The 13,956-nt window shown below is 41.5% G+C and overlaps 1 protein-coding gene across 4 annotated transcripts in view; it reads left to right on the forward strand.

Annotated features, from left to right (window-relative positions):
* LOC111157322 (nucleoporin 93) overlaps positions 1-13,956 on the forward strand; it is a 109,997-nt gene that overhangs the window by 67,331 nt on the left and 28,710 nt on the right. For all 4 annotated transcript variants that reach the window (XM_022518634.1, XM_022518635.1, XM_022518636.1 and 1 more), the window contains 2 exons: positions 4,350-4,412; positions 9,383-9,511. In XM_022518634.1, the coding sequence (XP_022374342.1) occupies positions 4,350-4,412; positions 9,383-9,511 (192 nt within the window). The remainder of the gene's footprint in view (positions 1-4,349; positions 4,413-9,382; positions 9,512-13,956) is intronic.

Consider the following 13,956-nt stretch of genomic DNA (forward strand, 5'->3'; position numbering starts at 1 on the left):
TTTCGAAAACACCATTCTAAAGGACTGCAGAGAACTCAGTATTTATTGTTTCATTCCTTCCCTAACTATATGAGGCTGGAGGAAGAAAGGAATAAATATGCAATCATAAAATATCTGTTTATTCTACCTTGATTTGCTGTGATAGAGACAGTATAGTAGAATGCAGAAAGGTAGAAAAGAGGTCAGAAAATTTGGATTCTACAAACTAGATGATGTTAGTGTGGCCCTACAGCATTATAGAGTTGGTAAAAGCTCTAGAAACCATCTCGAATGGCCCTTTCAACATTTAAACCTATATTAATTAAGGACATACTTTAATGTATGATCCAGTTAAGTAGCACTGAGAAACAGTTTAGTCCTGAGCTAAAAGCAAGGACTAGAAGCAGATGTGTGTATTGCTCATCTAGCGCAGAGTGATCCCTGTAACAGTGAAAGGGTTAGCCCTTACTAGTACTAGTCTAAGCGTTAGTGTTCTCTGAGCCTTCAAATTCATCATTGGTAAAGGGGAACTGATAATGAAGAAAACAAATTTAAAGTATTTTGCTTCCTTCCGGACTCTCTCTTTTTAGAGAGAAAAGGAAGGTTTTTTTCCTTATTTTCTTGGTTGGGAAGTGTAGTGTTCCCTTATTATCTTGGAAACGTTGGGTCTCTTGAGTGTCGGAACTGTTTGAATTCTGCGTCTTCCTTTTCCTGGTTGGGAAACTGTGGTCCATTTAGTTAAATGCTGAGATTCTGTTTCTCACCTGTAAAATGAAGAGGGGGCAGGTGAGGGGAGAGTGGAGTGATCATGTCTGTTCTTTCATACTCTTAAAAGATTAGCAGTAACATCTTTGAATTGCTTAGAGCAGTATCTGGCCCTTAATTGCTTCCTGAATGAGAGCTATTATATGTTCCAGAAAGCTTAAAACCAAAACCCATTCAAGGAGCTGGTTAGAAGAGGATCTGTTTCCAGGACTCTGGCAGTGAGGAGAAGTATACAGATGGGGAAGTCAGGAGTAGTTATCTTACTTAGCAGGCCTGCAGATGTTTATGGAATGTTCTTTATTGAGTGGGCCAGCAGTAGACGGGTTGGGTGGGAGACTATGAACAATTAAAAAGTGCTTGTTGGCAAGAAGTGGGTATGTTAGTGATGCGGTGCTCTGAGGGTCACAGTTAGACAGCTGGCATCTCCTAGTGAGAGGTGGGGTGTTGGGTCTTGTCTGTGACCAGGATCTTCATTGAGAAAGTACCTCCCAGGTTCCCCTTCACTCCCTCAGTCCTACGGAAAACCCATTTTCCCATGAGCTATTAAAAATATATCTCTGGGATGTGGGGCGTGAGAGGCACCTCCCGGAAGCAGTGGGAAGGAAAGGAAACACACATGGAAGAGGGAAGTCAAGGGAGAGATCCATGGGAAACTTGGGTGTCGGCAGGTATTTTTCTGCCCAACTATTTAGTTCTTTAATTTGTTACTTTCCCTCGAGGTGTGTATTCTTTAAAAGAGAGTAACTGCCACTAGATGGCACCCAGACTCCAGCACTATTCTGGCTGTATACGTTCTGTTAAAGAGTCTTTTCAAAAGGTAGGCCACTAATGTGTTGTTGTTGTTTTTAATAAAATGTGATATGTGGCCTATTTTAGAAGGAATAAAGGGTGAAAAATTGAAATCCAGGGGCGCCTGGGTGGCTCAGTGGGTTAAAAGCCTCTGCCTTAGGCTCGGGTCGTGATCCCAGGGTCCTGGGATCGAGCCCCTCATCGGGCTCTCTGCTCAGCCGGGAGCCTGCTTCCCCCTCTCTCTGCCTACCTCTCTGCCTGCTTGTGATCTCTGTCTGTCAAATAAATAAATACAATTTAAAAAAAAATTGAAATCCAAACTCTGTATGTCTTATGGGCCCAGCTTGTGCTACCAAGAGAGCCCAATTGCTGAGGTACATAATGGCTCATGGTCTTTGTTCATAGGTAGATGCTGTCTAAAGACTGATTCTCATGTACAGGTGTTTGGTTTACTTATTAATGAGATTTTTGAAATGTGGGTTTATAATGAGGATTTTCAAGAAGAATCGTCTGCCCCTAAAGCAATATCTTTTTTTCTCTCTTTCATCACTGATTGACTTTTCACTTCTTAGAAAATTTGGAATTGTGTTTCTTATGTTGCTTTTAAACAGATGTGTCTGGTTATTGCTTTGCATTTGTGTTTTAATTTTGTGTGTGTGTGTGTGTGCATGCATGTGTGTGCACTCTTGGTTACATGTAGCTATGGGTGCCTCAAAGGAATGGAATAGGCTGATCATTGGGAAGAGCAGAGGAAGCCCAGAAAGGGCATGGGCCACTTGGCACAGCACCCCCCAACTAGAAAGAAAAAAATAAGACTAGATCTTATTGGACAGTGGTTATCACCCCCCACCCTTACCCCAAAGGTGGCTTGCAGAGACAATCTACCTCCCATAGAAGCAGCCAGGAAAAGGTGCCACAAAACATAATCTGTGCCTACCATTTGTTTGGGAGCAGCATTCAATGATAATTCCATAGTTTTGTTTGCACACTGTGGTACTAAAACCTTTAGCTTTAGCCATTAAAGATGCCTTGTGAAAGTAAAATTATAATTAAGGGTTGTTGACTTGATTGATTTGCTGTGAAAGGGTATAAATGGGATCTTTTCAAATCCTCCCCATCTTTTGTCCGGCTCCCAAGAGATGGCCCGAAGCAAGGATGTGATGACAAACTGCCTCCTTCTGTGTGGACCACATGGGGTCCTAACTTGATGCGCTCTGGTTTATTGAGGCTATTGCATTAGTAGGTGAGTGACTAACGCCTCTCCCCACCCCACCCACCACCAAATAACACTGTGGGTATTTGGAGCAGTCCTGATGTTGTGCCCTCAGAGCTGTCCGAGAGCTGCCTCAGGGACTGCCCTGGAGGAGCCTATGAGGGAACCGTTTCCTTGGCTGCTGGCCATTGTCCTTGTTCAGTCCAGTGCACGCCAGGTTGGGGTGTGACAGCGGGTGTGGGAGAATCATGGGTCAGTACATAAGAAATCAGGGGACTCTATGAAGATTAATAGTTTATTTAAATTTATATTCCCAGTTGTAGTGCCCCCCCCCATGTTTATTTTGTGTTGTTTTAGACAATCGGCAACTTCATATCTGGGACTGCTTGAATAACATAATATTAAAATGTTGTAGTTGTTAATATATATTAGGTGATCAGAAATTAACTAACCATGACAGGAAGTTTTCAAAACTGTCAAATGACGATTTTTAAAATTTAGCATGTCTTTAAAACTTTATCTGAATTCTCCTTTGTATTATATTCCCCTAGAGAGTTCATGTTCCTGGGCATTTCCCTCTTTGATGTCACCAACAGATCTAAACCTAATTGATTATTGTTATTTTTTTTAAATAGGCTCCATGCTGGGCATGGGGCTTGAACTTATGATCCTGAGATCAACACCTGCGCTGAGATCAAGAGTCGGATGCTTAACAGACTGAGCCACCCAGGCGCCCCTAAATCTGATTGATTCTAATAAGTGTATCGAACCTTGAGTCAAGTGCTTGATTGCATATCTCATTTAATATTCATTTTACATACAGGTGAACTAAAGTTGAGAGAGTTTGAGTGACTTGGTTAAATTCATGCCATCAGTAAATGGAGGCGCCATGATTTGGAACTAATTCTGTCATTGTATTACTCTGTAGTTGCATTTTGTGGGCATTTATTCTGTGCATATCAAACCAGTCTTGGTCTTCTGTTCATCCCATCTGTATTAAACAAGCAGTGAGTGTCATCAGGCCTGAAATAGGGAGTGCACATGACAAAACTCCCTCAGAAATGTGTGGTTTGTTGGTTGGTTTTGGGGAGTATCCCAGCCTTTGACCAGTAAGTGGAAAATACCCAGACAAGTGGATGGTGCTGCTTCTGTAATGTTAGGAAGAAACTGAAGAATGAATTGAAAAAGCAACAGAGAAATATAAACTAAAGGTAGTTAGAAGAACTATGACTGTTGTGTGGTCAAAGCTGTGTCTATAATCTGGGCCATTCAGAAATACTGAAGGACGGTCTTTGTTAGTTCATGTTTTACATGTTTCTAGGAAGTGGGACTTGAGCTACTGCTTCATGGAGACTTTAGCCTCTAATAATCATCATGTGCTCAAAAAAAAAAAAAATAATCATGTGCTCTAAAAATGAAAGAAAAATTAGGAAACACCTGGAAAAAACATCTATTTTGATGTTTCTGGGTTAAGAAATTTCTGTCAGGGTGAAGGTGGGCAGGATAGCAGATATCCTAATGGCTTTTTTTCCCCACCAGTGTACTTTTGATTATTTGAAGGTTGATTTTAACCTAAGTTGTGTCATATCTCCCCCTTTCCTAGGGCTTCCTGAAGAATGAGAAGGACAATGCCCTGCTGTCTGCCATTGAGGAGTCCCGGAAGAGGGTAAGAAAGGAACCCAAATGAGGATGGACACCATTGTGAGGGCAGCAGTGTTCTGGAAGCAGGAGCCTGTGTCTAGGCCCAGCTCTCCTACTTAGTTAATTCACCAGAGGGAGTTCTACGGGAACTGTTTTTGAGTAAGATAATCATGCTTGTAACTCTACTTGTATTTAGTGACTGAAATGCATCTGAAACAGAATTGCCAATTAATTATCAAATTAATCTTAAAATGGAAGGCCAGACAATTCTTTCGTTTCATCGTTTCGGTATGTAAAACGGTATTTTGATTTCTGTTGAATCAGCAGTTCAGAAAAGCAATTATGATCATTGATAATTATCCTTAATTTTTCCTTTTTTCATACAATTTGACTTTCTCTGTTACCTTTTATATTAAAAATTTTCCCAAGCTCTTAAAAAAAAAAAAAAAATAAGAAGAAAGAAACCAGCTTGGCTCTCCAAAGGATGATAAAGAAGTCAGCCAGAGCAGCCATTATATGTGCAGCAATATTTTTGCATCAGGCATTCCCTCAAGATACTCAAAGATTATTTGTTAACATGCGTTATCTCCATTTGTTTCTGACAAGAATTAGAAGATAAAACTTTTCCAAAAGATCCCATTACAGAGTAAGATTTTCTTTTTTTTTTTTTTCTTTCTTTTTTTTTTTTTTTAAGGCCACTGGAGTCCTTTGGGGAGTGGGGGAGGAAGGTTAGCAGTCTTGTGAAGTTGGTTCTGAAAAATGCAGCTTTCCCCAGGAAGGAGGCTGGGAGGGTTCATTCTAGTCTGTCTGCAGTGGCTATCTTTGTAGAAGTGAATAGGGGTGAAAGGGAAACCTCTGTCCCACTGTTTACTTTATAACTCTTATATCAAGTGAAATATATTTATGTATTACTTATGTCGTTTAAAATAATAAAATAAAAAACTGTTTGTCAGTGTGCTTTATTAAAATGTTCTGTGCCAGTGGGGGACCATCTCAGGAAGGCTGATGTGAGAGAGATAGGGCAGCTGGGGTCTTGCCAACTCTAATTTATAAGAAGAGGTTCCAAAGGCATTAATTTAAATGATTGGTACATTTAATTATCAGAGTAAAAAAAAAAAAATCCCTAAAATTTTATTAAGTACATTTTTGGCAATAGTATTTATTCTTAGAAATAGAGAAATTCACTTGATTCAGATTTGAAAAAAAAATTTTTTTTAAAGGCTTTTTTGTTCATACTTTGAGTGAGTTACTCACCAACATCGATTCTCCTGCTGTAAAGAACCAGTGAAATTAAATTAGGATTGTCGAATGCCACTGAGCCTTATTAATCCATTTACCCTGCGGAATGTGTTTCTGGAATTGGCAGTCTCTGAACACTGTACCATACTGAGACTAAATGTGCAGCCAGCCAAAACATCTAAGTGACACACCACAGTGCAAAATGTGTGCATATGTGTTTGTGAGGGAGATTTTCCGGTGTTGGGAGCTGGCCTGGGGGGGAGACCTTTCACCTGTCTGGACACTAGGAGACTACCACTGAGCAAGAATTATTTTCAAACAAAAGGTGAGCGGCTTCCTGGCATTTTGGTGGTAATTTCATGTTTGAATAACTTGCCAATGTCCTGCTGAAATGCCAAGAAAACAAGCTACAAAACCACAAATGTGTCCTATCTTTTTCCATTTGGTGCGTCCCAGCAAAAACAGAACAACATTATCAGAACATATGTAGAGTTTCTAAAAGCCAGCAACAGCTCAATAAGTGGGTGTGAAGTCAAAGCATATTTCCCTATTCCCTTTATGAAAATGGGGTTTGAGTGTTCCCCACCTGTTTTTAATTCAGTTGCCCAGTTCTCTTCCTGCCTTCCTTTCTTCACTGTGTGCAGAGAGGTAGATGTCCATACATAACTTGAAAGAGTCCCATGTAATTTATAATTTCTCTACTGCTTTGTCATTTTCTGTGGTTTGTCTTTCCTTCTTTTAATTTTTACACATCCACATACCCTTCCAGGTTGTCCCTTTTCTCTTCCCTTGGATTCCTCTCCTTCTTGTCCCTGCTGTTCCCTACCTTTCATCTTGCCTCAGAACTTTGCTCCTCTTCGTTGTCAATGAGTAGCTCTGTTGAATCTCATTCATTAGCTGTCCTAGTTGGCATTCTTCTTTGCACCTAATCTGGTGGTTGGGTTTTGGGTCTGAAGGGAATAGGCTGGAATAGGGCAGATGGGTGGCTGGCTGATCATCTCTGATTAGCCCACAAATTAGATGTTCATTAGCTCAAATGTAATTAAGATAAGCTAGGGGTTGTGTGGTCAAAGGAAGAGAATTTTAATGTTGGGCCATTTATTTTTATTTGAAGCTCCTTATCACACTAATGACGGATGGAACCACAGTGCTGTTCATTCAGGTTGTGGGCTGTTTCTAAATGAGTAGCCTGGCACACTGCTCAGATATATCTGAGGATTTGAGCCCAGAAAGCTGCCAGTTTTCAGAGTACTTCCTGTGTTCTTGAAACAACAGTTCTTGGCACATAGGTGGGCAGCCTGATGAACAGGTGTTGGTTAATTCCCACTCTGTCAGTCTAACCCTTAAATGACACTGGAAGTGTGTGGCCACTGTCCTCATCAACAGCGTGTGTGGATAGTATACGGTTTCCTTCAGTCACTTTTACTGTTAGGCCATTCTTTACCAGCCAGAGGACTTACCTTAAGAAAAACTCGTGTGACACTCTGCTGTCCTGGGTCAGTACCACAGCTTAGGGCGTGCCTCCCCTCCTGTTGCACGCTCAGAAAGTGGTCTGCCAGCCTTCCCCCCACCTCCCTAGTTCTGCCCACCCTTGTCCTCGTGCCACATTGCCCTTCGTTTTCCCAGCTGAAGAGGTTGTTGGTTTGACCACTAAATAGGAAGAGTTGAGAAGAAATTGTGGTTCACTTGTGCACCATTTCTGGATATCTTTAAGGGAAACCACCCCTTCTCCTATGCATGACACTGCCTTTCTGTTCTGGTTCTGTTCTGTACTTCTATCTATGCAAAATGCATAGCTCTCATGTTGAAGTTCACTAGTGTAACAAGAGAAAATGATTTTTCCCCCGGGGTATTTTTTTCACCCCCGTCTAACTGACTGGAACACTCCATTCTACCTGACTCCAGCGAGACGCAAACCAGGTAGAAGACTGTTTTTAAAGTTTGTAATTGTCATTTCTCCTTGTCTCTTCAAAATACATACTAGAGAAGGGATTCGTTGATAGATGGACCAAAATCAGACTTGCAGGGGACCCTAGCCTTCTTCCAATCATTTTTATGTGTTTGCTATCTGTCTTTTTCAGATTTTAATAAGTAACTGTCCATACTCAAAGCATCCCATTTGTAGGAAGAGTGTATGTGATTTTTCTGACAGTTTCCCAGGGCTCATGTATATGGATGTTATCATTATAAATTATCTGCGTTGCCAAAAATAAAGTAGGCATTACTAATACTCATTCCCCTGGTGCTGCCTAATTAGATGCCAGTCTGATTGTAAATGAAATGGCTTTTTGGAAAGTGGGCTGAAGCTGTTGCGAAACCTGGTCTGCCAGTTAAAGAGTGACAGGGTAAGAACAGTCATGAGTTAGTGTATCTATAAGTTGCTTTCATCCTTCAAGAAGGTTTTGCTTTGTCTTGTCTTGTCTTCTTCCCTCCCTTCCTCCTCCTTTCTTTTCTTCCTCTTTTTCCTTTTCTTTCTGAGCACCTTTGTTTTCGCAGCAACCTGCAGTATTAGCATTAGACGGGCTCGAGGTTTGCCAGACTTTCCGTGATCACTTTGGGTAGAGTGGTAAGAGACCTAATCGTAGAAGGTGCCACTTCTCTTTTACTGGTTTACTTCCGTCTATGAAAATATTACTGTCTCCTAAAAAATAAAGACATTGAGACCATCTTTTGTTTTTGTCTTTTCTTAGATGTTTACTAAAAACCACTGATTGTTATAATCCAAGAAAAAGTACTTCACTTTAAACTGTGATGTGCTATCACTTGTAAAATATAGCCTAATTTCAGAGGTATAAAGAGGTATTTATCTTAATGAGCGCATAAAAAGCACTAGTCATTAGGGGAATGTAAATAAATAAAAACCATGAGAAATCAACTCACACCTATTAGGATGGCAACCGCCTCAAGAAAAAACGAGAAAAACTGTGAAGTTGGAGAAGCTGGAGCCTTTGTGCACTGTTGGTGGAAATGTAGAATGGCAACACTATTCAACCCATCAAAAAATTAGACAAAGAATTACCACGTGATCCAGCAGTTCCACTTCTGAGTATATACCCCGAAGAACTGAGAGCAGGAGTTTGGAGAGAAATTTGTACATCCATGTTCATAGCAACATTACTCAAACAACCAACAGGTGGAACCAACTCCAGGGTCCATGATAGATGGATGGATCAGCGAAATGTGGTACACACACAATGGAATGTTTTTCAGCCTTAAAAAGGGAGGAAATTCTGCATATGCTACAACACGGACGAACCTTGAGGACATTATACTGCACGGAACAAGCCAATCCCAAAAGACAAACACTGTTTGATTGTACTGCTATGAAGTGCCTGCAAATAGTTGAAAACAGAGAGACAGAAAGTAGAGTGGTGGTTCCTGGGGCCTGGGGGAAGGAGAGGGTGGAGAGTCTGTGTTTACTAGGGACAGGATTCCAGTGTTACAAGATGAAAAGAGCTGTGGAATTGTATGGTCGTGGTAGCTGCCCGATAGTCTGAATGTACTAATAGCACTGAACCGTACACTCAAAAGTGTTTTAAGAAGTAAATCTTATAAGCGTTTTACCACTATTAAAACAATTTTTTTTAATGCGTTAGACTCTAAGAATAATTTTTAAAGTTGGTTGCTTTTGCTCTGCTTACAGAAAGATGATCATCGGAGGGGCTTTGAGTTTCTGTTGAACTTTGAAGGAAATAGTCACTTTGAAGTTATGTTGTTTTCCCGTTTGGGTCATCTGCCTCTGTTCCTCTCTGACAGACCTTTGGCATGGCTGAGGAGTACCATCGAGAGTCCATGCTGGTCGAGTGGGAGCAAGTAAAACAGCGAATTCTCCACACTCTGCTGGCATCAGGAGAAGATGCTCTGGACTTTACTCAAGAAAGTGAGGTAAGTTGAGTCCAAAAGATAAGCCACTACCAGTAAAAATGTGAGGTCAGGGAATGCTTAGCTATAAACTCGACTACTGGCAATCTTGGCACAGATGATCACCATCTCCCCCTGAAGACACTTTCTTCCCCTGGCCCCCAGGATGCCCACATTTGCCAGGATTTCCTCCAGCCTGTCTGGCTGTTTCCGCTCAGCTTCCTTTGCTGAGTTTTCTTCAGGTTCCTTAACCTCGAGATGTTCGAGCATCCTGGGGCGCAATCCTTGACCTGTGCTTTCTCATTCTGCCAATGCCCGGTTGATCTCATCTGGGTTTGTAGCTTTAAATGCCATTTCTGTGCTGAAGATTCAGATCTACCTTGCCGCCCTACACCCCAAACTCATTTATCTAGTGTCCTTGGCTCTCCTTGGATGCGTCCTAGCCGTCTCAAGCTCTCCATGTCTGTAATTGGGTCATGATAGCAACTTCACACCACCTCCCTCCCATGCCAGCCTGCCAGCCTTCTCTTTTCACAGAGTTTATCATCTTTATAAAGGGCAGTTCCAGTTTTTCACTTACTCGGATCAAAAACCTCAGACTCATTTTTGTCCTCTCCTTTCCCCACCTAGTCTGTCTCACATGTTGGCAAGTCCAATTAACCTGACTCTCAAAACATACCCAGACTCCACCCACTTCTTACATCTCCAGCATTAACACTCTGGTCCAATCTACCATCACCTCTCTCAGCTTATTGAACTAGCCTCTAACTGCTGGTTTTACTTACTCTATGGCTGTCTAACAAATTATTCCAAACCATAGTGGCTGCAAACAGGCATTTAGCTTAGCTGGGTATTTCTGGCTCAGGGTTTCTTAAGAGTATGAGCTGAAGCTATACTCATTGCAAGATTCAGCTCCAGGAGGATCCACTCCTAAGCTTCCTCAATGTGGCTCTTGGCAAGCCTCCGGTTTTCTCTGGCCCTTGGCTGGGATATCAGGTTCTTATCACGTGGGTCTTCTCTGTTGTGCTGCTCACAACATAATAACTTGCTTCCCCTGGAGCAAGAATGGGGTATCTGAGGGAGAGCTAAAGTGCTCCCTAGATAGAAACCAGTCTTTCTGTGACTTAATCATGAAAGTAGTATCTTAACCCCTCTGTTTGTTCAAAGTAAGTCACTAAATCCAGCCTATACTCCTGGGGAGAAGATTATACAAGAGCTTGAATCCAAGCAGGTGGGGATTGGTGGGGGATGGGGGCATCTTAGAGATGCTCATCTGCGCTAGTCTCCCTCCTTTTGCCCTGTGCAGTCTCTTCTCAGCACAGCCAGAATGACCGTGTTAAAACACAGGTTAGATCAGGTCACTCCTCTGCTTAGGATCCTCCAGTGACACCTACCTCCCTTGGAGTGAAAGCCAAAGTCTTCACCATGACCTCTCTGTCCCCATGTGACCTGTTTTCTCTCCGAGCTCACCTCATCCCACTCTTCGCATTGCTCTCTCTGCTCCAGCCATGCTCACTCCTTAACAAATTCCTTGAACAGAGCCAGCAGGCTTGCTCTTCTCTCAGGTCCTCTGTGCTTCCTGTTGGATTCTGCCGAGAATGTTCTCCCCCCAAATAGCTGTGTGGCTACCACCCTCACTTACTTCAAATATTTACCCAGTGCCATCTCACGCAGGCCTTCAAGGCCTTGAGATCTGAAATCTAACCTAGCCTCTCTCTCTTCCACACTTCCTGTAGCCCTTTTTCTTGCTGTATTTTTCTTTTCAGCATTTCCTTCCACGTACCATTGTGTATGTTTCATGTCTTTATACTGCTTAGTGCCTGTTTCTCATAGTAGAAGGTAAGCTTTATGAAGGTAAGGATTTTGTTTGTCTTATTTTTACTCATCCCTGCAGTGCCTAGATGAATGCCTGGTAATCACTATTATTATTTTCTTATGTGTATTTCCAGTGTTTCTTCATATGAACACAGATATATGAGACTGTGCATTCTTATCTTCCCCCCCCTCCTTCTTATACAAAAGTTAGCTTTCTCTATGCTCTGTTCTGTGTCTTGCTTTTTTCACTTCATGTATCCTGGAGACCCTTACTGAGAGGGACTTTGAGGCTTCATCGTGGGATTGGCAGGAAAGAGCATCTTGCTTGATCTGTCATGTCTGCCTTTATACCAGGGGAGCTATGACTTGCCACACAGTTATGACTCTGGTGTTGAGGAGTAAACAGACCTGGGGTCAAATCCTTGCTTCACCACTCACTAGTTCTGAGACCTTGTTCAAGGGACTTAACCATGCAGACCTTCAGTATCTTTACTGGTGAAATGGGATTATTGGGAAGATTAGTGATAGTGTAAACACCTGACCCATAATGGTCATCCCTTACTATTGTTATAAAAACAAGTCATTTCAGATGATTTAGAGGTGCAGATTAAAAATTACAATGTTGTAAAAATTATAGTGTAAGACATTTCAAGTGATATTACCAATGTTTCCTGGTAAGCGTTTTTCCTGGAATTTGTTTCATGGCTAGCTACCATTCTTTTCTCACAAGAGCTAGGACAACTGAGGCTCAGAGAGACACGTAATAAATGGGTGAATCCCAGGACTATTGGCTTCTGTACCATTGTTCCATTGAAGTTGGATCAAATGGGGAAAGTTTGGCGTTGTCATGCTTACAGGGTAACTTCATACATCCCGTATCCACACATGTGCTCCTGATTTAAAAACCAGTTTTTTCTATTAAATTGGCCCCCAGATAAACACTAAAGACATTTGTCTTAGGAAATTACTTATTAAGGACACGGTGGCACATTTCTTAGACTCCAAGACTAAGATCAGATCTTTGGGAAAGAAGAACTGTGTAAAACCCTTGGCCAGCCTAATGTTTCTTTCCCAGTTTCTTGTGAGTCTGGACAGATAAGTAGAACAGCTCATGGTTTTATAAACTTCATTTTTTAAAATGGTGTTAATAGGTTGTGGTCTGTATTGGGATTTGGAAGTAATTATAAGCTGCTAATGAGATGTTCTTTTTTGATTGCTCTTCTCTTAAAAATAGATTAGTCTATTTAGTAGACTTTTTCTTCCTTGACCTCGAGTCCCCTTGGAAGAGAGTTATCAATACTTTGCTCTTCTCTATTGTGACACCTAGCAGAATGGATAGCTTTGCTGTAAAAGCTGGCAAGGGATGCAGATGGTTCTCCTTTCATTTTCTGGACCTATGTTGTTTGTTGCTGTTGCTTTGAACTTTTTTTCCTGAAGTATAACATATATAAAGAGAAGTGTATACATTACAAGTATGCAGCTCTGTGAAGTATCACAAATGGAACACACCCAGATGAAGAAACAGATTATTACCAGCACCCGACAACCCTCGTGTGCCCTTCCAGTCACTACCCCTCAACCATCACCACCAAGGGAACCCTGGTCCTGACTTCTAACATCATAGATTAATGTGGGCTGTTTTTGAACTTCATGTAAATGAAATCCTGCAGTATGTACTCTAGTTTCTGGCTTCTTTTGCTGAACATTCTGCATATCATTGCATGTAGCTGCGGGCCATTCATTCTCATGGCTGAGCAGTATCACTACAATCTGCGTATCTGTCCTTGGGTTGATGGACATTTGGATAGTTTCCAGTTCTTTGCTTTTATGAATAGTGCTATTGTGAACATTCTTGTACGTGTCTTTTGGTGAACATATGTTTGCATCTCTGTTGGGTACAGCTCAGGGGGGAATTGCTGGGTCAGAAGATATGCATGTGTTCATCAGTGGTAGAATCTGCTGAACAATTTTCCAAAATGGTTATATCCATGTACCCTCCCACCAGCAGTAGGTGAGAATTCCATTTGTTCCATATCCTTGCCATACCTGGTATTTTTTTGCCCTTTTACAATTTAGCCATTTCTACAGGCTTTTTCCTTATAATCTTCAAAATAATGGAAAGGTGACGTTATTTCTACTTGGGCAGGCATTTTCCTCTACCCTGTTTATAGGAGATCACAAAGTGTGAAGGCCAGAGATAGGCTTGGGAATTCCTGGGTCTGGGTGTCTTTCCTATAAATGGCCACTCTGGAAGAAGTGTCATAAGGAGTATAGAACCTGGGTGAAGGAGCTCGCCGGGTGACGGCAGAGAGTGCACGCGCTGCACATGCGAGCAGTATTTATGGTGGCTGCTAGTATTTGGTAAGCTACACGTGAAGTTTATTTTAATCATTTCAATAGGGACCTGTCCCTTTTTAGGGCTTTCCCTTGATTTATAAAGAATCTCTAGGAATGAAAGGGATTTTTGTGTACAAGTAGAAGAAATAACTGAAAAAGTATGACTTGCCATCTAAACCATTCTTCTCCGGGCACTCTATTGTCAGGAGTAAGGTTGTTGGCACCCAGCGTCATTACTTAGGAAGGAGGCTTTTGATCATTTTGAACTGACCTTACATTTGAAGGAAAATGTTCACATTTGGATAATTTAATATAAA

The sequence above is a fragment of the Enhydra lutris genome, unplaced genomic scaffold (genome assembly GCF_002288905.1).
Source record: "Enhydra lutris kenyoni isolate GAN:26980312 unplaced genomic scaffold, ASM228890v2 scaffoldscaffold54, whole genome shotgun sequence".
NCBI lineage: Eukaryota > Metazoa > Chordata > Mammalia > Carnivora > Mustelidae > Enhydra > Enhydra lutris.